The 23,170-nt window shown below is 38.8% G+C and overlaps 1 protein-coding gene across 9 annotated transcripts in view; it reads right to left on the bottom strand.

Moving 5' to 3' along the window:
- Positions 1 to 23,170, bottom strand: part of trioa (trio Rho guanine nucleotide exchange factor a) — a 119,063-nt gene that overhangs the window by 34,838 nt on the left and 61,055 nt on the right. For all 9 annotated transcript variants that reach the window (XR_014629154.1, XR_014629155.1, XM_084423135.1 and 6 more), the window contains exons 5-14: positions 21,746 to 21,938; positions 16,315 to 16,857; positions 14,333 to 14,455; positions 12,942 to 13,133; positions 11,436 to 11,567; positions 10,951 to 11,181; positions 9,234 to 9,356; positions 8,392 to 8,583; positions 5,298 to 5,467; positions 4 to 178 (exon numbers count right to left, since the gene is read on the bottom strand). Coding sequence is in view for 7 of the 9 variants with exons in the window: in XM_084423135.1 (XP_084279261.1) it covers positions 4 to 178; positions 5,298 to 5,467; positions 8,392 to 8,583; positions 9,234 to 9,356; positions 10,951 to 11,181; positions 11,436 to 11,567; positions 12,942 to 13,133; positions 14,333 to 14,455; positions 16,315 to 16,857; positions 21,746 to 21,938 (2,074 nt within the window). In the remaining 2 variants the exon portion in view is untranslated. The remainder of the gene's footprint in view (positions 1 to 3; positions 179 to 5,297; positions 5,468 to 8,391; positions 8,584 to 9,233; positions 9,357 to 10,950; positions 11,182 to 11,435; positions 11,568 to 12,941; positions 13,134 to 14,332; positions 14,456 to 16,314; positions 16,858 to 21,745; positions 21,939 to 23,170) is intronic.

The following is a 23,170-nucleotide window of genomic DNA, read 5'->3' as shown; positions in this document are numbered from 1 at the left end:
CACATCAATGGCGTCCCTCTCAAAGATCCTGAGCTGGAGGAAAAGCTCCAGTTTGATCTTCCTCTCCTGGAAGAGCTCTTCCATCTGAGCCTGAGCCTCATCCAGCTGCTGCAGGACGCTCTCGATGTGGTTGATGGAGCTGTTGTGAGGAGTCTTGTTGCTGGAGATGGCCGAGTCTCTGCGGGAAGACAGGGCAAGAGCCGTTACAGCACTGGTATATTTTCTCTAGTGTGTGTGTGCAAGTGATACAGGAAGAAACATTTACTTTTTACAAATGATGTCTTTTGGGAAAATCAAAGGAATGTTTGGAATTCTCAAGCCCAAGTCTGATGGAATTTGAGGAATTTTAGCTCTGTTTTCTCTATTTGTACCTTGTTTACACAAACACAATGCTTTTATTTGGTCTTCCTGACTATTATCTGCTTCATTGATTGATTGAGTGGGGTCAAAACAGGGAACCTTGGGAATCAGTAAGGATCAAAAATGACCTACTGAGTAGGTCAGCTGTTGGAGCAGATACACCATGAGTTTAATTCTGATTCATGAATCTGTTTGACTGATTCGTTGAAAAGATCTTTTCACACTCATTAAAGGGATAGTTCACCCAAAAAATTAAGACTTCTGTTGTCCTTTACTCACCCTCAAGTTGTTCCAAACCTGAATGAGTATTTTTGTTCTGTTGAACACAGGAGATATTTTGAAGAATGTTGGTAATCAAACAGTTGACGCTAGTATTTTTTTTAATCATACTATGGAAGTCAATACCGTCAGCTGTTTGATAACCAACATTCTTCAAAATATCTTCTTTTGAGGTCAACAGAAGAGAGAAACTCAAACGGGTTTGGAACAACTTGAACTATCCCTTTAAGATTTTAAAATACTGTTTTTCACCATTTGAGATGCTATTTTATCATCTAAACTAATTTGGTTTTATCCCATTACAGGCTGCTTTTGATAACATATACAAAATGCATGCTGTAGCTCTCAATTCATCTAAAAAAAAATCATTTAATTTTAGACAAACTTTTGTTTCACATGGCTCTGATCAAAATGACTCAGTTTATTAAGGAAGAGAGTTGTTAGAACAATTCAAACTGATACCTTGAGTTCAACACTGATTCATGAATCAGGAGTTTCCAAATGGCAATTAAGATTGTAAATTACTGAGGCAAATGTCTATTTTCTGTTGCATTTTCAATCATTTTGAGGGGTTTTATTATCTAATACTAATTTGATTCTTTCTGAAAATGTTAAATTGATCTTTATCCCAAAAGCTGCTTTGGATGGAAATAAATAAAATGAATAGCTATCAATTCGGATAATATCTATATCTATATCTATATAGATATAGATATAGATATAGACTTCAGATCCAAAAGCCTCTAAGTGCCATCTGAAATTTTCTTCTAGAATGATCATTTTTATAAAGCTTGTATATTTAAGTTCAGTAATTTCACTTAAATGACAATTAATAGGTAATTTGCATTGCCATTTAAGTGAAATTATTTAACTTAAATATACGAGCTTGATAAAAATGATCATTCTAGAAGAAAATTTCAGATGGCACTTAGAGGCTTTTGCATCTGAAGTCTTCATATATATATATATATATATAAATAACACTGTCTCCATCACCCTGCCTGTGAAAAAGGAGCAAATGGGTTTGAAAAGCAACTTTTTGCTTCATTTTGTTGCTCTAACCTCTGAGGGATAGAAGTAAATGATCAGCAGAATAATGAACCTAAAACTAACAAAAAACGACAAATATTAGGGCCCGAAAGAGGATGTGACTTCAGGCTTGAAATTTAAATGTAATAAAACAAAAAGCCAGCACTAATGAGATTCTAAATTCATTAAAAATTGAAATTATATGGTCTAAATGCATTATCTGCGAACGGGTGAGAGGATTACAAGCCCATTGGAAAGATAATATGTAAAATATGTAATATTATCCTCTTTTCATTAAAAAGGTTAATTATCGGGGACAGCTTTAGTAATAATTGTACAAGAGGGTGAAGAGGGAAAAGAGAAAGAGGAAGCAACAGATTCAAACGAGTCTGTAAGGGATGGAAGAAAGACAGAAGAGTCCTTTCATCCCGTCTCAAAGGATACAAGCGGGTTGACTCTGATTAAACTTTATTAAAAACAAATGGTGTAATAAAGTAAAATCACAGTTATCGGGGTAATAAAGGCCCTCGTTTTTAATTGACGCTTCAGTGCTGGATCTCTGCGGAAAGTCTGTTCCCATAGTGATGTGCTTTTATCATACAAGGCTTGCGTGACTGAGTGGACTTGTTACGGAGTAACAGAATAATTAACGCTTTCACGACCGATCCACAACCTCAACACAACCAGGGTTTCGAGATTAGACCAGGCTCCTGCGTCTGGAAGTGAGTAACTGAGTGCGATGCTGAGATCCTGATATCTCATGTGAATGCGTAAGAGAGCTTGCGTACAGTAAGTGTGTAATGTCTCTGCGGTGTGGGCACTCTGTGTGTTGGTGTGAGCTGGGGACCTTTCTGTTTGTACCTCTGGGCTCTCGGGGTTTAAGTATCACCTCGGCATAATTAACTAGGCGGTTATGAAAGCAGGATTATGTAAGACACTAGAGGAAGAGAGAATAACAGAATGGGGGAGAGAGAGAGAGAGAGAGAGAGAGAGAGAGAGAGAGAGAGAGAGAGAGAGAGAGAGAGAGAGAGAGAGAGAGAGAGAGAGAGAGAGAGAGAGAGAGAGAGAGAGAGAGAGAGAGAGAGAGAGAGAGAGAGAGAGAGAGAGAGAGAGAGAGAGAGAGAGAGAGAGAGAGAGCGCACATGGAGGGATAGCCATCCTCAAAATTCACATGTGTAGAGAGACTAATTTGCAAGCGGAGGAGGAGGAGGATCAAGCCACATGTCTTCATCTGCTCTCCTTTATAAATAATAATAATAATAATAACTTTAGTCGTGGAAATGCAGTGTGAATGCTAAACTGACATGCTGTGATTTCGGAGTTACCAGTACTGCACCAGTTATTATACGGAAATAAATGTAACATTTACAATACAACATATGTTATAATATAATTTCATATATAAACAAAACAAATACATAATACATAAAATGTAAGGGTCTATATTAAAAATTAAGTGTATATATATACAAATATTACATTTATATTTGGGTAATAGCAAGTGGATGTGACTCAAAAAAATGTAATCTAATTAAACTATATGCTAATAAGTTTAATTGACTGCAATGTTTCACATATAAAAGTTTTTAAAACTTAAGTTTCAGCATAGGACTGAATTAGATTTAATTTCTTAATGATTGATATGAACCAGTTATTATTTGAAATTAAAATGTAGTAATTAATAATATTTGTCATATATATAACATAACATGAAACAGAATTTGTGATAAATACAATATATATTATTTATAATATATTAATAAAATGTAAAATGTATGGAATACATTTTTTTTACCTACTGACAACCCTAATATCATCTTCCTTTTTTGTATGTATGTGACTTAAAGGGGCCCATTTTCCACAAGTTGGTATGATTCTTTAGGGTCTTCATGTAAAGTTTGTAACATACTTTGGTTAAAATTCCTCAATGGTTGTGTAAAACAACACCCTTTTACCTCCTCAAACACAGCTCAGTTCACAGCGACCCGTTTCGGTGCATGTCTCTTTAAATGATAATGAGCAACTGCTCACCCCACCCCTCTCTTCCGTGGGGCGTGTCGACACAAGACACAAAGTGCTGAGGGTGGAAAAATGCTAATAGGGGACAGCCAGTCAGCGGTCGTGGGCGGAGCATGAGCAATATGACATCATGTTGCTCAGAAAATCCAAACGGCTTGATTATTGACTTCGAAGATAAAAAAAAAAAAAAAATGTTTCATTGTATGGTGGGTGTGTCCACAGACTGCAAAGATACATTTATATGCAAACACCACATTAAAGTGAATTTTGCATCCGATGACCCCTTTAAGATCATACTACGTAATCATACTGGGTTGCATCAAACCATTCCTCGAGGCCTGAATATTTTTGCAGTGTTGTGCAGACCACTGCAGTAGTGCTGGCAGTCGGGTATTCAGAGTTGCACTGATGAAATGTGGCAGAGCCGAACACGTGAGAGCGGTGAGAGACTGCATGCTTCTCTCTCCTTCTCCTGCTCAACTTTCTGCTGAAGCATCGAGCTTTACTGAATCTCAGCCTTCACGTTCCTCTGCTGCTGCAGTCCTTCCCACACGCAGAGTATACATGTGACTGACCGTTAGCAGTAACACCGGACATCAAGCCAAACAATGCCACTTCACAGCTGCACTAATAGTTACTCACAGTTACAGTAATGCAAAGAGAGGATAGTGCTCCAAATGCAAAGTGGATGCTGGTGGAAGAGGCCAAATGAGTGCTTGAACCATCCAAAGGTTTGTTCAAGTGAGCATGACTAATGTTTGCTTGAGTACGAACACATTACTGGTTACAATTCTGACTCAAATTAGCGATTCCATTAGGCCAGTTGCATAAGCATAGCAATTATGATAAGACTGTGTCTTAAGAACTAGAATGACCAACTAGTAGTTAGTTATGGGTAATCAGTCTTACTTTTCTGTATCAAATTAGACCAATCTACGTTTTTATGTGACCGACTTAAAGTTATGAATAGTTTATGCAACTAGCCCATTAACGATTCTCCTAGTGCTTAATTGGTCCTAAATATATACGCAAAACCACAAAAATACAACTTTTTGGTAATATTTCGTAATTTATTATAAATTCAAACACCATTATTATGCCAAAAATATGTCTTGAATGTGTATCTTTAATATTGACACCCACGTAAGTGCTTTGAGCATCAAGAACACCTAAGATTAATATTGAGTTGGGTATAATAAAATGAGTCAATAATCGCTTTGAACGAGTCAATGAAAGAGTTATTAAACTGATTAAAACTATTAACTGCAAACTATTATGAGCTCAACACTGATATTTGAGTATTTCTGACTGATTCGCTGAAAGAACTATAGCAGTTATTTGTTCATAAGTTACTCTGGTTTGTTGTTTGTAGTAAGGAACAGTGACAGAAAGATGTGCTTTCTATTTATCGTCTGTGTATAATCCTCTATGTTTCAGACTTCAGAGGCACAACTCATTGGTGTGTGTAAGATTTCAAAAGATGACTCACAATAATGACTTTCCCACCTCAATGGAATCGAACTAGTGTCCACACCAAAACATGAAAGCACTATAAAGAGCTGTTGCAGAGGAAGACATGAAAGGAAAGGACAGATGAGAAGATTGTGCACCTGAGTTGTTGAATAAGATCCTCTCCCTCTTTGATGACATTTACAGTGAACTGCAGTGTGGTCTGCTGCTGCTGCCCGAAACGCTTGATCAGGTCCTGAACAGCCTCCACCGACTCGGCGTACACGTCGTCCAACAACTCCTTTTGCAGCTCCTCCAGCCATGTCCACAGCTATGAGCAAAACACACATGCGGTAATCACTTTTTTACTTAGCTTAGAAAGCTAAGGTAACTCCTACAATAATAATAGATATATTATTATTTATGTTGCATATAAAGATTGCATATTTTGCTAAATGTACACATTCACCTTGTGTAATTACGTTTTTTCCTTTCTGATCTGATATTGAATGCTCAGCCCGTTCTCATCCCAAGGCGTCATATACTGACGCTTTTGACATTTCGTCTACATCGAACGCACATGGCACCCTTTAGCGTCAAAATGAGACGCAGATAGAAATGGGCCAGAAGGCGCCTCCTAGCGGTCTAACCCTAACCCTACACCAGACCTAAACCTACCCATAACCGAACAAAGCTATCTGCGTCTCATATTGACGCTAAAGGGTGCCATGTGCGTTCGATGTAGACGAAATGTCAAAAGCGTCAGTATATGACGCCTTAGGATGAGAATGCGTTGGAATGTTAAAGGGTAACTCTTGCCAAAATGCAACCTAGGGTCTTTTTGTTAATCTACCCGGGGCGAACTTTCGTTTAAAAGCGTAATTAGGATGGAAATGCCACTTTTAAGTTTGATCGTATTTTCATTTTCGGTCAAATTACCTTTTGAATGGGAGTGAATGGGGCACTTCTATGATAGCATCAAAAATCGCTATTTTTAAAACACTAAGAAGGCTCGACACAACATGAAACTTTGCTTGAAGTTTCACCAGGGGCTCTACACATGAACTCCAGCATTGAGAACATTGTTTATGTACACAGAGTTTACTAAAAAGAACGATTTTGAACAACTCACTGTGTTTCCGTCCGCCGGCATTTTGACAGTCAAAAATAGTCGATCTCCGAATGCGAATGAACTGACTCTGAATTTTAGTATTGCTTCTTATATGAGCATCCTGTTTCAAACACAAGGTCAATTGATTTTCACTAACGACAAAACAACAAATTATCCGTGAATTTATATGGAACTAAGCTTTAGGAGCTTTCCATCTTTAAGCCTGGAACACACCAAGCCGACGGTCGGCCGTCGGGCAGTTTCCATGCGTCGGCCGACTAAATCTTCTCAGTGTGTTCCGCACCGTCGGCTGAAATTGGTCCTCGTCGGCTTTGTAACGGCCGATTCAACATGTTGAATCGGCGTCGGGCCGTCGGTGAAAGAGGGAACTCTGATTGGCTGGTGAACGAGTCAGTGCACGAGAATAATAGCAAAACAGCGAGCAAAGTCAAAACGGTACAGATAGAAGGCTGTTCTAATGATATGTCATCTTACCTGAGTGTTCCTTGGCGCATATTTCAATACTAACACGAGAGGAGTGGAATAAAGAAAGTGTTTAGCAGGATTGATATTCAAAACGGTAAGCACGCAGTGTTACACACTGTGTGTGTATCTGCAGCTGGCAGCGTCGGTTTCCCTTTTTGAATGACGAATATAGACGAATATATCTGCAGAAATAGACAGTTGTCTCATTTACATGCAGGCGCAGAACGCACTTTCTAGCTAACAGTCGGCTGCAGTTCTCTCGGTGTGTGTTCAAGTGCAGCTTTTAACCCCGACGCGAGGCGACAACACAGTCGGCTTTCATCAGCGCTAGTTCGTCGGCGTCGGCTTGGTGTGTTACTCTCCTCCCTGTTACACTGCATTCGGATATCGACTATTTTTGACAGTTTATTACAAAGTCTTGATTTTGTTTTTGGGGTCTACTAAAATAGGTTTTCATGCTTGAATGTTTCAAAAAAACATTGTTTTTCACATATTCTCCATTGTTGCAGCTCCTCTCTTCCCAGTCTGTCAGTAACACTCTGTTTAGTTCCTGTCTCTATGAAGCCCCTCCTTCTGAAAAGCACAGTGTGCTCTGATTGGTCGGCTGGATCAGTGTGTTGCGATTGTGACCTCTTCGAATGTGTATGGGAAATGTCCCGCCCCTTACCATAACCGCCAGTTTTAACACACTACTTACTAAATCAACCAGGCCTCGTCCCTTATTTTGTGAATGCCTTGGGTGGGAATTATTTAAATGAGGGATATTGTGATGCGTTCGTGGAGGGGTTTCAGGGAGTTCAGAAACTGACAGAGTTTCATTTGGAGTGACTTTGTGCTTTCTAACTTTGCAGACATTTTTAATGCTCAAACAGCAACATTACACACTAAAGAAAGCTGAAAATGTATTTATAAAAAGCATAAAAGGTCCTATTTAATGTATCAGGTTCTTGTGCAAATATGTAAAACTACTACATGCTTTCAGACTCTATTGAAATTAGCATAGCATATTAAATATGCAACAGTCATGGCACAAACACAAAAAATAACAAATAAGCACGCTAAATATATAAATATCTACATCCTTTTACTACACACACAAAAAAAAATCCTAGGAGTCGCAAAAAACCTGCACATTATGCATAAAAATGGGAACATTGTTTGAAACAGGCGATCTGAGGCCTGAGGAGACCTGAGCAGTTCTGAAGTTTATTGTTGACGGCGATTCATTTGTTATCAAAGCTTGTTTGATGGCTGAGGTGATTTTTTCTGTGAGAGGGTTTTAGCACGCTGACAGTTTAGCATATGCTGAAGCTGTCCCCAAGAGGTTGTCTTTAATTCAACCTCTATAAAGCACCACTGCAAAAAAATAAATAAAAACCCGGTTTCACAGACGAAGGCTTAAGCCTAGTCCCAGACTAAAATGCATGTTTGAGATGTTTAAACTGAAATCAAAGTATGTCAGTGCCATTTATTTTAGGAAGCACACCAGTAAAGTTTTTTTTCTAAGCCATGTTTATAAAAGCTACTTAAATGCCCTAATTGAACTAAGGCCTAATCCTGGCTTAATCTAAGCCCTGTCTGTGAAACAGGGCCAAAAACATCCTATTTTTTCTTTCAGACTAAACTACTCAACCATCCTGTCCATCCCTAGTTCTTACCTCCTTCACATGGGTGTGGAAAGCCACTGACATGTCCAGCAAGACCTTTCGCTGCTCCACACGCCTTACAAAGTCCTGGATCCGGTCCTCCAGCTGATGGGCGGCCTGATAGATCTCCTCCGGGTCGCACTCGCCCGTCTGGGCCAACTGCTCCGCAGCTTCAAGCAGCTTATCAGCATTAGTGTATGTATTCTGGTAAAGAGAAGACGCAAATGGACTATGATGATGCTCATGTCAACCGTTAAGAATATTTCACTTCAAATGCATTTCGGCACTGACTAATGCAAACAATATATAGTTGCTGAAATAGTTGCAAAGTTTCTTCTAGTCAGTATAATGTCTGTTGGGGAGCATCAAAATAAAGTGTCCGCAGATATTAAGCAGACAGTCTACTAATACTCTAATGACTGCTAGTGGACATGTAGTTGCAAAGTTACTTATAGTTAGTAGAATGTCTAAAGTGGACCAGTTTAACCAAAACCGTGACATAGTCCTGAAAACACGATAGTCAATTCAAGTCAATTAATTCGATTTGATCCAATTCAGATTCAATTCAGATTCAATTCAAACAATTCATTCGATTGAGTCGACTCAATATGATTAGTAGGGTCTGTCACAATGGTGACATGAAATCAAATCAAATAATTTACATAAGATTAAATATACCCATGGACCAGCAGACCAGTAAAAATGACTAGTCGTACAAGCCCTAACGCGTGTTATATTGTATTCAGCGACTTCTTATCAGCTGTGTTAATTTATGCATGGAAGAATCCAGGGAAGCCAGCTCAAATAAAACCTGAGGGGAAGAGGAGATTTCATAATGGGATTGAATGGCAAACCTGAGCAACTTCCTCAAAGTCTTCATGGCGTTTCTGCAGGGCTCGGGCGCGATGCAGAGACTTCCCCACCCCCGTGTGTTTGCTGAGAAACGCCTCACCGTGGTTCTCAATCCAGTCAAGAACCTACTCACACAGAGACAAAAATTCAAATTAATTTGTGAGACAGCGGCAAAGCTTTCGGCAGTCCTTCTTTAGGTGAGAATGTGTCCTGTCAGAAAGGTTTTATGTTAATGGCAGTCAAATCAAGATAGCATGACAGGTGAGACTACAGGGTCCAAGACATTATGCATAAAGGTGTCGTTCACAGCCTAGCTCTCCCTCTCTGCCTCTCATCGCATCCCCGGCACCTGAATAGTGGTTTCCATGGCAACACTTTCCCTCAGCCACAGAATTAGCCGTTCTGCATTCTCTCGGTCGAACACCTCTCTGCAGAAAACCACAATCTCTGCACCAATAAACCGGCCCTGAACCTATGAAAACAATGTACAATAGAAAGAAACGCAAAGTGCTACGAGTCGGCAGTGGCTTATCCTTGACTTTAAATTGCATGTGTCTATTTCTGTTTGCGTGTAAAACAATTATAATCCCAGAGAACTTCAGCCCAAGATGCTGCAGTGGTGTTTTCTCTCCTGTATTAAAGAGGCAGTGGTAACAGTAATTGCATGCTAAACTAAAGCCTGCCCAGAAGTAGGAATTTTGGGAATTTGGGAATCTCAAAAAATACAAAAAAATAAAAAAGTCTGCTGGTAAGATGTTTTGCCGACACACTGCCGCACACTGAGGGATGCCAAAAGCACTGGTCGCAAGTACATACTGGAATACAAAAAAAAAACTATATCAGTCTTTCTTTCCTATCAGTAGAACCAAGTACAGACTCAATTTGGAGGATGCAACTACTTTCAAGAACCTCATGGTCAAAATGGCTTTAATGTAAACAGAGGGGACAAAAAGTGTCAAACTGTGTGGTGTATAATGTGATTAATATTGATCAGAAACAGAAATATTAACATGATATACAAAATATTAAAACACTATTTTTTTATTAAATCACATTTTTTTCTTTTATTATTTGAGATTTGAATTGTTCAAAATGATGGAATATTACATAGAAAATCTTTAATATTATTTAAAAACATTTTATTACATTTATTTTGTTAATAATTATATTACATTTATCCCTCTTTGTGTGTGTGTGTGAAAATTAGCCAAAAATGGTTCTGTGGAGATAGGATTGTTCACTGTGTAGGTATTACCAAAATTGTAATAAATAAAGACATTGACAAAAATATTATTATACATTATTATATAAACATTTTATGTTCATTACTAATGTTTAAATAACATTAAAAAAAATGTGTGTGATATTGTTCAATATGATATTGGTTTTTGTAATGATATCAAATTTTTTTGTGTTAGTGACATGACAGCTTATGGAGTCCTTTCAGTTATTCATACGTCCTTTTTTTGTATCTCCCTCATATCCTTCCATCGCACTGTATCATCTCTATGCTTTTTGATTCGTTCCCTCAAGGGTATTATGAAATGCCACGTGCAGTTCTCTGTAGCACACTTGAACTCATGTGGATCTTGTGGGTTATTTTAAGGTGAATGAGTGTGTGTGTGTGTGTGTGTGTGTGTGTGTGTGTGTGTGTGTGTGTGTGTGTGTGTGTGTGTGTGTGTGTGTGTGTGTGTGTGTGTGTGTGTGTGTGTGTTTTACCTGCTGAACGTCCTGCTGGAATACACACAGCTGCAGACGTTGGTGCAGCCGGACCTTACGGTGTTGCCAGATGTTCTCCAGCTGTCTCTGGTGATGCAGAACCTCATGGATGATGTCCAAAACATGGTGAACCGCCTTGGAGTAATTGGCGGACGCCGTCAGCGAATCAGCACTGCCGGGGGTCAAAGGGCGCTGAAGTTTGTCCAATAAGGCTTTTCCATCTTGACTCACCTAGCAGAGGGCGGGACAATGATGAGAAAACAATTGTACAAACCTATTATACTAAAATGAAGTTGTATTGTTACATGCAAAGTAACTCTTAATAGCACTGAGCTTTTTATAATAAATATAATTAGCTAAAATTGCCACTTCAGACATGCCTGTAATTGCTATAATGTGCTAGTACATTACTTTGGGATCAGTTCCCTTAAACGGCTTTTCAAGTGCCTTGCAATTTAGTGATTTGGAGACGCACGGCTCTGTACCTCGGAGTAGGCAGCGGTGATGTGTTCGTACAGGCCTTGGTGATGGTGGATGGCGTCCTCCAGGTCCTGTAGCTCAGAGGGCAGGTCCACTTCCCCACACGCTTTACACCATGAGTCCACGTTACTCATGTACTGCAGAAAGACACACATTTACGACAGAAATTTTTTATAATTACATACAATATGAAGCACACTTTAACATAAAAGCAACTTCTAAATTGAACATATATTCTTTTATGTTATGTCAATATAGACCTCTGACATCAAAAGAACGAGAGTGAATTAAATAATAATAAGGGCAAATGCAGGACATGATGAGAGACATGCTTTATATGCTGCACTCTGAATATCAATCCAAATCAAATCGTCTTTCATCTCATCCCACTCTTTCTCAGAGATGAAGAGAGACTGAGAGTCTGGTTCCTCAACTCAAACAGAATCACATGCATGAGGACGGCCCAAACCAGGCTGCCTCCAGATCGGCAGTTGTGCTGATGCTCAAAGGAATAAAAACGTCTGGGAAAAAGATTGTTGTTTATACAGCATCTCTATAAAACCTCTCAAATATCATGCTTTTCCCACATTTTTACAAGCATGTTTGTTTTTTCTCGCATTCCGAAAGATAAAAGTGAATGTTTACAACGCAAATAAAGGGATAATAAATGCTGATTAAAAACAAACTTTCATTATATTTCATTCCAAATAAAAAGTTAATGCTCAGTATAATTATATTTTACTCAATGTGTGTATTCTACATATTTGTATGCTTATTAGAGAGTTGTGCTGTTAGCTGAGCAACATCCTAACTTCAAACTCTATAATGCCCTTTTAAAATCTTGGTTTTGTTTTTAGGCTGTACTAGAATAGGTTAGAAAAAAACACCTTATTTTTCACAAATTTAACATATTTGTCTGTCAGTAACACTCTGTTTAGTTCCTGTCTCTATGAAGCCCCTCCTTCTGAAAAGCACAATGTGCTCTGATTGGTCGGCTGGATCAGAGTGTTGTGATTGGTCGGCTGGATCAGAGTGCTGTGATTGGTCGGCTGGATCAGAGTGTTGTGATTGGTCAACCGCTTCGAGCATGTTTGGGAAATGTCCCGCCCGCTTACCATAACTGCAAGTTTCAACACACTACTAACTAACTCAACCAGGCCCCGTCACTTTATTCTGTGTACGCCTTGAGAGGGCATTATCTAAATGAGGAATATTGTGACGTGTTCGTTCCCGGAAGAAAACTTTGCAGACCTTTTTCATGCTCAAACAGCAACATTACACACTAAAGAAATGTAAAAATGTTTGTTTTGTTATTCTAAATGAATCAAAGCCAAAGTCTGATTATCATTCATTTTTAACAGCACGTGAAGTCCATTCCTCTTTTCTAATTATGAAAAATCACATCTTCTACAGTCAAACCAACACACAACTCGTACACACACACTGATCTCTCCGCCGAGCTCTCACTGGTTTCAGTGATCATTACACGATGTATCAGTATTCACTCTGACCTGGTCACATTTCTGGTGGAAAGTAGCAGACATCTCCAGCAGAGCGCTCCTCTCGTCCAGCGCAGCAGCGAAGGCCTTCCACTCCTGCTCCAGCTGACCTGAGATCTGTTTGATCTGCTGGGACGCGTAGTGGCCCGCCTCCAGCAGACGGTTCCCCACCGACATGATGCGGTTTATGTTAACGTAAACATTCTGCGGGACACAAACATTTTTTACTATCATCATATTAAAATGATTTCTGAAGGATCATGTGACACTAAAGACTGGAGTAAAGATGCTGAAAATTCAGCTTTGCCGTCACAGGAAAAAATGACATTATAAATATATTAAAATAGTAAATTGTAATAATATTTCACAATATTACTGTTTTTCTGATCAAATAAATGCAGCCTCTGAGAGCATAAGAGACTTCTTTCAAAAACATTTGTAATTAGGGATAACAAAATAACATTATTCACACTGTTATTGATGGCTTATAACACAATCATTAAACTTTTACATCAACATTTGAAGACTTACCACAGCTCAATATGCCTACATCCTCTTTCTGCCTCTTTAAACAGGAAGTGATCAATACTTCTCCCTACAGTAATGGGGATTTTTAAAGGACGCCCCTAACAGGGCCCGCAGCTGGTGGGCGAACACCCAAACAGGAAGCACTTAGGTGGATCACGGTCTAAGCTTCATCTCTGATTATATGATGAGTCACCATCACTCAATAAAGAATCGGCTCTTACATTGTCAAACGCAAGCCATTACGCAGCTTAAATGTAAGAAAAATACTAGTTTAGTCGGTGAGCGAAAGAAATGGCAGTGTGTGCGTAAGGGTTTCCGCTGCGGGAACATTACGGGATACAGGATGAAGGTAGTGACACAGTAGCTGCGTTTACATGGACCCTAATAATCTGTTTGTAATCGGACTAGCAGAAGAAAATAAAAAAAAATGTAACCAACTGGAAGGAATTGGCCAAATCCGATGGACATTTCCGTTCAATTGGACATGTAAACACTTGATTGGATTGAAAACCGAAACTGGAAATTCTGTGCATGTGCAGTGATGTATAAAATTGGCGTATGATGCAAGGAACGAGTTGTGGTTGATTATAGTGTAATAAATGACTGACGTGTCAATCTAAAATTCTCATTCCACTCATGTTTTCCCAGAAGTCCTTGCTTTGGACTCTCATCCACAGACGCCTTGTTTTGGGTGCCGGGAAAGGGCGTTTTTTTTACGGCTTGATAAATAGAAGCTGCACGGCACAAAGCTTCACGTGCTCGTCATCTCCTAATCAGGACCCAAAATAGATAAATATTAAGCCTGCTTTTTAAAACCTGCAACAACAGGGGAAGTGTCGTGGAGTGTGTGCATGTCAAAAGATCAATCTTCTCACCATGCAGTTCATGGCAAAGTGGTTGTGCTGGGTCTGCAGCTCCATGGCGTGGGGGTGGTTGTTGCCGATCTCAGTGTATCCAGCCAGAAACAGCCCTTTGTTGTGCATGATCCAGTCAAACATCTGCAGAGATACAGCAATCACACACGTCAGGCACACATTTGACTAGAAGCAGGTTTAGTGTATGAGTGTGTTTGTAATGTAAGAAATCCCATCGGGGCGCACATATGAACACGTGTATCGTTGTGTTCATACAGCTGAAATGGATAAAAATAGAAAATCATAAAAATGACCCATTTCTCAGGAGCAAAGAATAGCTGCTGGTTTCCTAGCAACATGCAAATTGTCCACCCACTACGAGAAACATTGATACGAATTAGTGAGAACTTCTGTAAATATGTGCACAGATCCAGATAGAATTAAAACACAGGGTTTGCCCCACCTAGGGGGCCTTGGCAAACATTCAATGGAAAGCAGGAAGATTTAAAAGTATTTAAATGAATACATTGCTATTAATATATAAAAATAATCTAGCTATAATCTCAGTTGAAATTATTAAAATGCTTTTAAAAAAAAACCATAAAATAAAATTATGTAAAAAAACAACAAGAAAAAGCAGAATTACAGCAGAAATCCAGAAACGGAAGTGTGTGCATAAGGGTTTCCGCTTAGCCTAGCCTATATGGCGTGGGCCTTTGAATATTGTGTTATTCAACGGGAGGCCGAGAGTCAAAAAGGTTGAGAACCACTGATTTAGAGGATATTCCATCACCGGTTAGCTGAATGACAACATTTGTGTTATAATACCAATTAAGAAAATATTTTTCACTTGACCCAACCCTAAAATGAAATCAAATAAAATGACCAATAAATAAATAAATATTAGATTTTCTTTTTAAATATATAAATTAATAATAATAAACAAAATATTACATGTACAATTTTAAATCTATAATAAATGTAAAATATTGTATAAAATAAATTATTATTATAATAAAAAACAAAATGTTATTTGTCAAAGATGTAATTCCTGTGTTTGGATTTGCCTCTGTATTAAAGGCTTTTCTCTTGTATTTATGCATGTATCATGTGAAAGTTACACAAGCTAGAAACAAAGTGATGCTATCACGCTAATATAATGTATAATTTTTTAGAAAAAAGCTGTTTTCTGAGGGATGAGTGAAAAACATCTCTCACGGTAATCATAATGGCATAAATACTGTAAAATATGCAAGTAATACAATGTAGCCAATAGGGCTGGGTATTGACACAAATTTCACAATTCGATTCGATTTCGATTCACAAGCGTGCAATTCGATTCGATTACGATTCAATATTGATTATTTTGGAAATCAGGTACAGTACATTGCAAATTTTCTCCAGGAAAACAGATCTCTTAACTATTATTGTAAACTATGGGAGACAGTTGTAGCCTATTGGCTTCATTAGCCTACTATAATATTGAAGGTAAAAATGAACTGATTTGTATACAAACACTAAATACACTTATTTATTTTTATAAAAATAAAGTTATTTGAAATTATATAAAAATTTAAATGGTGGCTGTCATAAAAAAACTTTCCAGATTTATTCAAACATGCATCAAATATTGAAGAACATTACAACTTATAATGAATATGTAATATGGTGCATATATTTCACAAAATGCTCCTCTCTAGAGTTAATTTTTCTAGCTGACTAACGAGTTTATGGTCACTGGATATGTTTTTTCTGAGGTAAATGTGACGTTCATTGCGATCATTGCGATTTATTGGATGGGATGCATTGCGCGCAACAACGTTCCATTTCATTCATCAACTGAAAACAGGATGACTAATCGATTCTTGGGATTTAAAAATCGATATCGTTTCATAAAAATGAGAATCGATTAAAATCGAGAAATCGATATTTTTTTACCCAGCCCTAGTAGCACACAAGGCTGTAATGTTCATGTTTCTTGGGCGTGCATGTGCGGATCTCACCTTCTCGGCATCCTGCTCGAACAGCCTGAGCTGGAAGCACTGGTCCAGCTGCAGCTTGCGCACGTGCCAGGCCTGGTGCAGGTTCTGCCGGGTGCTGTGCAGTTTCTCGAGCAGGGCTGAGATGCGTGGCAGCAGGCCCTGGGTGTCAGCGTTGGGCTGCCCTTGCCCTTCCCTCTGCCCGGGTGGCACAGGCACAGTTCGGTTAGCGTAGCTCTCGCTGCTTTGAATCCTCTGCAGGAGCCTCTGGCCCTCGCTGTCCACCTCCTCCATGGGAGCCTTCATCACCCTCTTCTTCAGGGCCGCGTGCTCCTCGATCATGCGCCGGGCTCCCTCCAGGTCCTGCGGGAAGTCTTTGCGCGTGACCGTCTCTTGCATCTCCTCCAGGCGGGCGAGCAGGTGCCGAGCGTTGCCTGTGAAGTCTTCGAAGGCCACGCGGATCTCGATCCACTCTTCATGGTTGTAGTCCAGGCTGCCCTCGAAGTCGGGCGTCAACTGGGACGGGTCCACCACCTTAGATAAGCCCTCCAGGGAAACCATTGTGGTCTGAAGGTGGGCGTGATGGGAGGAATGAAAAGAACAGAAAATGAAAGTGAATCAATAAGCACAACACCACGACGCACAATCTGACTTCCTAATGTCCTAAATCTTATGTGAATGATGCAGCCGTTCCAGGCTCTGTTAATGACCAGCAAGGTGGAACAGCTATATTTAACCGGGGGCATAAATCTAATTTCATACAGTCACTCCGGGACCGCCTGAGGTCCAAACTACCTAGAGACAGACAGACTCCCAGCATGAAGCCTGAGGGCGTCAGAAAAAGCGATATCAACAACACCACCAGCACTGAAGTAATACAAACCAGCAGCTCTGACCAACTGAAGAGCCTCGGGTAATATGCAGATCTGTGTACAAATGTATATGCATGCCATGTATATTTGCAAAATCTTTAAAATAATAAACGTTTGGCTTACACTATGCTCAGAGCACGCGTCAGGTGTCTAGCGGCAAATCTACATGGAACTTGAAACCGTGGCAAAACTCAAACACATCCCATCACAACATTAATGATGTTTAATATTATAATTAATTTTTTTGACCAATGAGATTTCGCAGTGGGTGGGGCTACCCAGCATAAACACCCATTCACACCAAGAACTATAACACCAATTATATTAGTAAAAATCATTCTCAAAGTGAATCTATTGATACGGTTCCTCTGTAACAATCTATAAAATGTCCTTGAAGCAGCCTGTTTGTTAAATTCCTCAACATTTGCATAATATTTGATAAAATATGACTGCCCCGTTTACTTTTTTAAACATATTTACACAATTAATTATACATTTTAGTACCTTAATTGTTTACATGATAAATTTGTTCTGTTTCCAAATATTTACAGAGTAAAAAAAAAAAAAAAAAAAAATGGTGCTGTCTCTTTAAGAATAGCGGCGGTTCATCACGAGTCTCACTGTTGAGCGCATGTAAATAATGGTTTCTTTGGTACATCAATTTGTGTGAATATTAGTGAATTGTTTTTGATTCACAGTTGAGAACTGACAATAAAGAACAAAATATACCGTGTATTAAAAAAGACATTTTCAATGAAGACTTTATTAAAAAGACGTGGATTTTATCATTAGACACAAATTAACCAAACCGAACAAACTGTGATTGACACAGAAAAGGTATAATTTGTGCAGAAATAGGCTTGAGAAAGAGACTTGATGTGTTAAGTATTATGTCATTGTGGCATTTAATATTAATTAGATAATTCTCATTTTAGGTATATATATATATATATATATATTTCTATTTAGCTTTATTTCAGTTTTAGTCATTTTACAACTTATTTTATTTCAGCTTTTTGCCAATTAATGAAAAAAAAAGAAGTTGATTTAGTGAACACGGACGTGAGTGCAATTGTGCATCCGTTCACCAAGTAACACAATTAAGACAGACTCAACTCAAAAAAACGTCCACTCTTCCATTCATTCATTTCTGATCATATTAGTCTGCTAAGAGGACAAAAACATAGTGTGTTATTCTTTCTACAGATGAATAGATGGGAGAACAGAAAAATGAAATCAAATGTGCTCGAGTAGGCTTCATCAAAGCCGTGAAAGAGGAGAGAGCGGAGGTGTGTGTCTCTTTTGTGAATTCAAGGTAAATGGAGTCTAAACCTATTCATCAATTCAAGTCCTGCCGTCACACAGGCATCGGCAGCCTTTCACACACACACACACACACACATCAACACGAGCACGCTGCCCATTAGTCCATTAACCACAATGAGAATAATGCAAGTTATGGAGTGCATTTGCTTTTTTTTTTGCCTTCTGCTCATATTTTGTTGTTGGGTAATTGTGAGAAATGTGGTATGTCATGAGCAGTGGGCGAGATGAGAGCTTGCAGCCGTTCCTATGACAAATTCCTTGACCCTGCCCACCAGAAACATTTCATCATGTGTTGTGCTCAACACTTGTCTGGACTTACATGGACCACCAGATGGCAGGGAGTGCTTCTGATCCTCCCAATCAAATTCATGCACAAATTCTCAGTGTTAAGAAAAGTGGTCGAAATAGGGCATTTTATCTGCGAGTGACACCAGCATGTTGGCCTGTGATTGGCAGAAGCATTGGAATATCTCACCTCCATTTAGCATGTGTAAATCAATGTTATTTTAGTATTATTTATATTTATTAATATTTTAAAAGAGCTTTTTCAGATTTCCCATTTTCAGATTTCATATTAAAGTTTCAGTAATTGTCATTTTTATTAGTTTTAGTTCTTTTTTAATTTTATTTATATTTCTATTTAACTTTTTATTTTTATTTGAATTTTTTTATATCCGTTTCAGTAATTTTAGTAATTCAACTCATTAGTAATTCATCTTATTTTATGATTAGTCTGTTAATCAAATTATTATTTTTACGATTAGTCAGTTAATCTCATTTATTTTTTACGATTAGTCAGTTAATCTAACGATTACTTTTACGATTAGTCAGTTTATCTAACGATTACTTTTATGATTAGTTGGTTAATGTATCGATTACTTTTACTGTTAGTCAGATAATCTAATCTATCAATTATTTTTTAGGATTTATCTATTTATTATTTTCAGATCAGTCAATTAATTCTTTTTAAATTTAATTTTTTTATTTCAGTATCAATACATTTAGAAATTCAACTTATTAGTACTTCATCTTATTTTATGATTAGTCGGTTAATCTATCGATTACTTTTACTGTTAGTCAGTTAATCAATTATTTTTATGATTTATCCATTTATTATTTTCAGATCAGTCAATTAATCCTTTAGTCAACCTAACAATAAATAAATAATAGTAACTTCTGCCATTAATCTTTGAACGTTTTCGTTCGATACGTTTACGCTTTACAAACAAAAAAATCCCAACATAAAAAGAAATAAAGGCATCGAGAATTAAAAGGCATCTATCAGTAATACAAATGTGATTTGACAGCATTTGCTTGCAGGTTTAAGTCTTGAAATATTTTGTTCATTCGGCAGATTACAGTACATATTTGTATGACTGAAGCAATTGCCAGCGCATAATTAAACAAATAGTCCAATCAAGGAGTGAGTTCATCCATCATTTTAAACCAACAACGACTTTAAAAGCTTTGTAACCGAGTGCAGAGAGTACGTTACGATTCATTTTCAAAGAGAGTTAGCAAATTTATCTAACTAGCCAACAACTCGTCAAAGCTGAAAAGTTTAACCCAACGCAAATGAGCAGCAAAGTGAAGCGACGACTACCAAGAGAAGTGAAGATAGCGGAGCTTGTTCAGGTTACATACAAATGCCTTTCCCAGCAGAATGTTCAGTATTTAGCAGAAACCTGAATTGTCCGATTTATTTTTGCCAGCAAAAGATCCCACTTGTGATCATATTTTCAAAAGCAAAGCTACGACCTTTGAGCAGCATATTAATATCAATAGGTCATCCAGCAATAGGAATGGCTTTTGTCAACAAATAGTAAAGCGAGTGTCCCACTGTCTCTATACTGGACACGAGCGGTGCGATGCGATGTTGTCTACACTGGATACCCGACAGTAAACCAATGCCTCTTTCTATCTATGATGTACTTCTTCAAGCACTAGCGATACTTCTCATAGGACGGACAAATGGATTTGCAGCGGTCGCTTTGTCCAATGTAGACACGGTGTCAGTGTGAAAAGGCCTTTATGAATTCATATCATGTCAAAATGATTCTAATTACTTGCACTGGAAAGCCCTGACTTCTCCCATTAGACCATTGCGGCATCATGTAAAAACAGCCTAAATGTTAAAAACAGCCTAAATGTTAGTGGCTTCAATTGGTAAAGGTGATTATCTGACGACAGATATATCTCTGTTTGATAGACCATTACATCCACTGTTACCAGGTGACCCTTAATCTTTCTTCAATATTTCACATGAGAAAACAGAGCAGAACTGACGTAGTGAAGAATGAACTGTCATTCACATCACAGCCGCAAATTGATCTTAATGGTGTTATGAACGTTGCCATAGCAACAAACATTTTCTCCGAGTCCAAGGACGTGACGCTCAAGTTAGAATGGTTTTTTTTTTTTTTTTTTTTTTTTACGATAATTCGGCATGACATGTAACTGCCAGTGATGATGTCACGGCAACATACTAGTCTTGATTACGATTGGTCTTTATCAAATAATAGCGTAAAAATGTTTTATTCATGGAGGTTCGAGATACTTATTATCATTTGATCTAAAACATTATTCTCTTGCACTGCAGCTGTGACATGAGCCATCATTTCTTTCCACATGTGCTGTTAAACAATGCACACACACACACACACACACGCACAAAAACAAACGCTTCTCCTCCAACAAAAACAAACACCAATGCGCTCAAATAAAAACCCGCCTGAAAAAACCCACTCTGACGGCTCTGTGAACCAAAAAGTTGCACCAACATCTTGCAATCTAGACTCAATACATAACAAATGCAGAAAAACATGCCAAAAAAGCATTTCTGCTGCAGCCACATTTACATTCACCCAGTCAACACACACACACACACAGAGAGAGAACATCAACACCCACACACTCCCACATCCACCTTCACACGCTCACACCAACACAGATCGGATGTCACAGACAAACCCGCAGATTATTAATTGATAAGATGAAATGAAATGCAGCGGCGAGGCCGTTTCACCTGATATTTCAGCAGATAATCTGCTATATTTGTATTCTGCAAACACTGAAATGCCTTTAATCCGTTCAAAAACACTAATAAACACCAGTCGGATTAACAGAACAACACTAATTTTAGTATATTAAAGCATGCAATAATAAAAACATGCAAAGAAAGTGTGAATGTGCAGAGATTGACAGTGAGCTCTGACGGCGTCCAGCTACGCCTCTGATCACGTCAGACGGTCCCGTACCTCAAACTCAAACTTGGAGCTGCCGAAGTTGGTCCTCTGTTTCTGCCAGAAGTTGTCTGGTTTGATGATGAGGGCGATGTGGATGCAGCAGGGAAACGATTCCTGCAGGATCTTCAGGAGAGGCTTGATGGAATCCCACTTGGAGCCACGCATGTCCACGATGACCGTGAAGCCATGTTTGCACACGTCCTCGCTGGAGAAAGAGAGAGAGAGAACAAAATATGAGCTTTAATCCTCTCTGCATTACATAATCTATGGTACATCCTCCTCGCTAAGAAACGAACACAACCGCTGCACGAATAAAACTGCAGGAACTAAAAATAAAAGTGATTTCCCTTGACAAATCAATGCACATTCAACAGAACGGACAGACTGGGAGGGGAGGGAGGGACGAATCGCAGAGCTTACCCATGAAACACAGCAGCAAAATATCTATCAAATGAGCAGGAGACATGCTGATGGAAGGCCTTTGGTATCCAATCTTAAGAGCTGTGTGAGACAATCCGTTCCTCTGAAACGCCTCAGTCAAACATCTGCCTGTCAGATTGCACCTGTGAAAGTGTCTAATCGAGGAGCTGTGGACGAACACACCGCCTTGTGCGACTGCGACACGGTTTTACACTCTCTCTCTCTCTTTCTCCCTCCCTCTCTTGCTCACTGGCTCGCTCGCCCTCCCATTTTTTCCCCGCACACTCGCATGCTCTCCATCTCTAAAGATGCGCGCCCCTCTCTCTCTCTTTATCATGATTACATCTCTACCCATCTTTGTGCGCTTCTCTTTTTTTATCTCTAGGGGATTTGCTTTGTAACTGTGGAGACCTCTCTCTCTCTCTCTCTGGTGTGAGTGTGTGGGTGCAGGGGACAGAGTTTGTGTGTGAGGATGATGAGGAGGAGGAAGAGCCGTTGGCAGTGGCTGAACTGCGGAAGGTTCTTGATCGAGCCCACGCTGCCTTTCCCACCAACCACTCTTTCCATCGCGCCCCCTCTTGCGTTTCTCTCATATCTAAATCTCTCTGTTTTCTATTCCCCTCCCTCCTGTTAAAAGTACCGAGCGACTCAATTCATTGCAGTATTACTCGCCGAGGAACATGTTATATTAAAGATGTGATGATAAACCACATCTCTAAAACACATTCTGAAGGGGTAAAACAGAAGCAAAAGCGCTATATGGGTGTAACAACTTTATTGAATCGGTCTGTTATTAATAACACAGGGCGGGTTGTGCCTTTTTTGTTTGTTTTTTGCTAAATAGTTATGAAAAGAAGTCATTTTCACCGCATCTTAAAGGGATAGTTCACCCAGAAATTAAAATTCTGTCATCATTTACTCACCCTCAAGTTGTTCCAAACCTGTATAGTGATGACAGAATTGTAATTTTTGGGTGAACTATCCCTTTAAATAATTTCACCATTCATTTTGTGGTGG

This window comes from Rutilus rutilus, assembly GCF_951802725.1.
Source record: "Rutilus rutilus genome assembly, chromosome: 11".
Lineage (NCBI taxonomy): Eukaryota > Metazoa > Chordata > Actinopteri > Cypriniformes > Leuciscidae > Rutilus > Rutilus rutilus.
The sequence above is the reverse complement of the archived record's forward strand: the minus strand, read 5'-3'. Positions and strand labels throughout refer to the sequence as shown.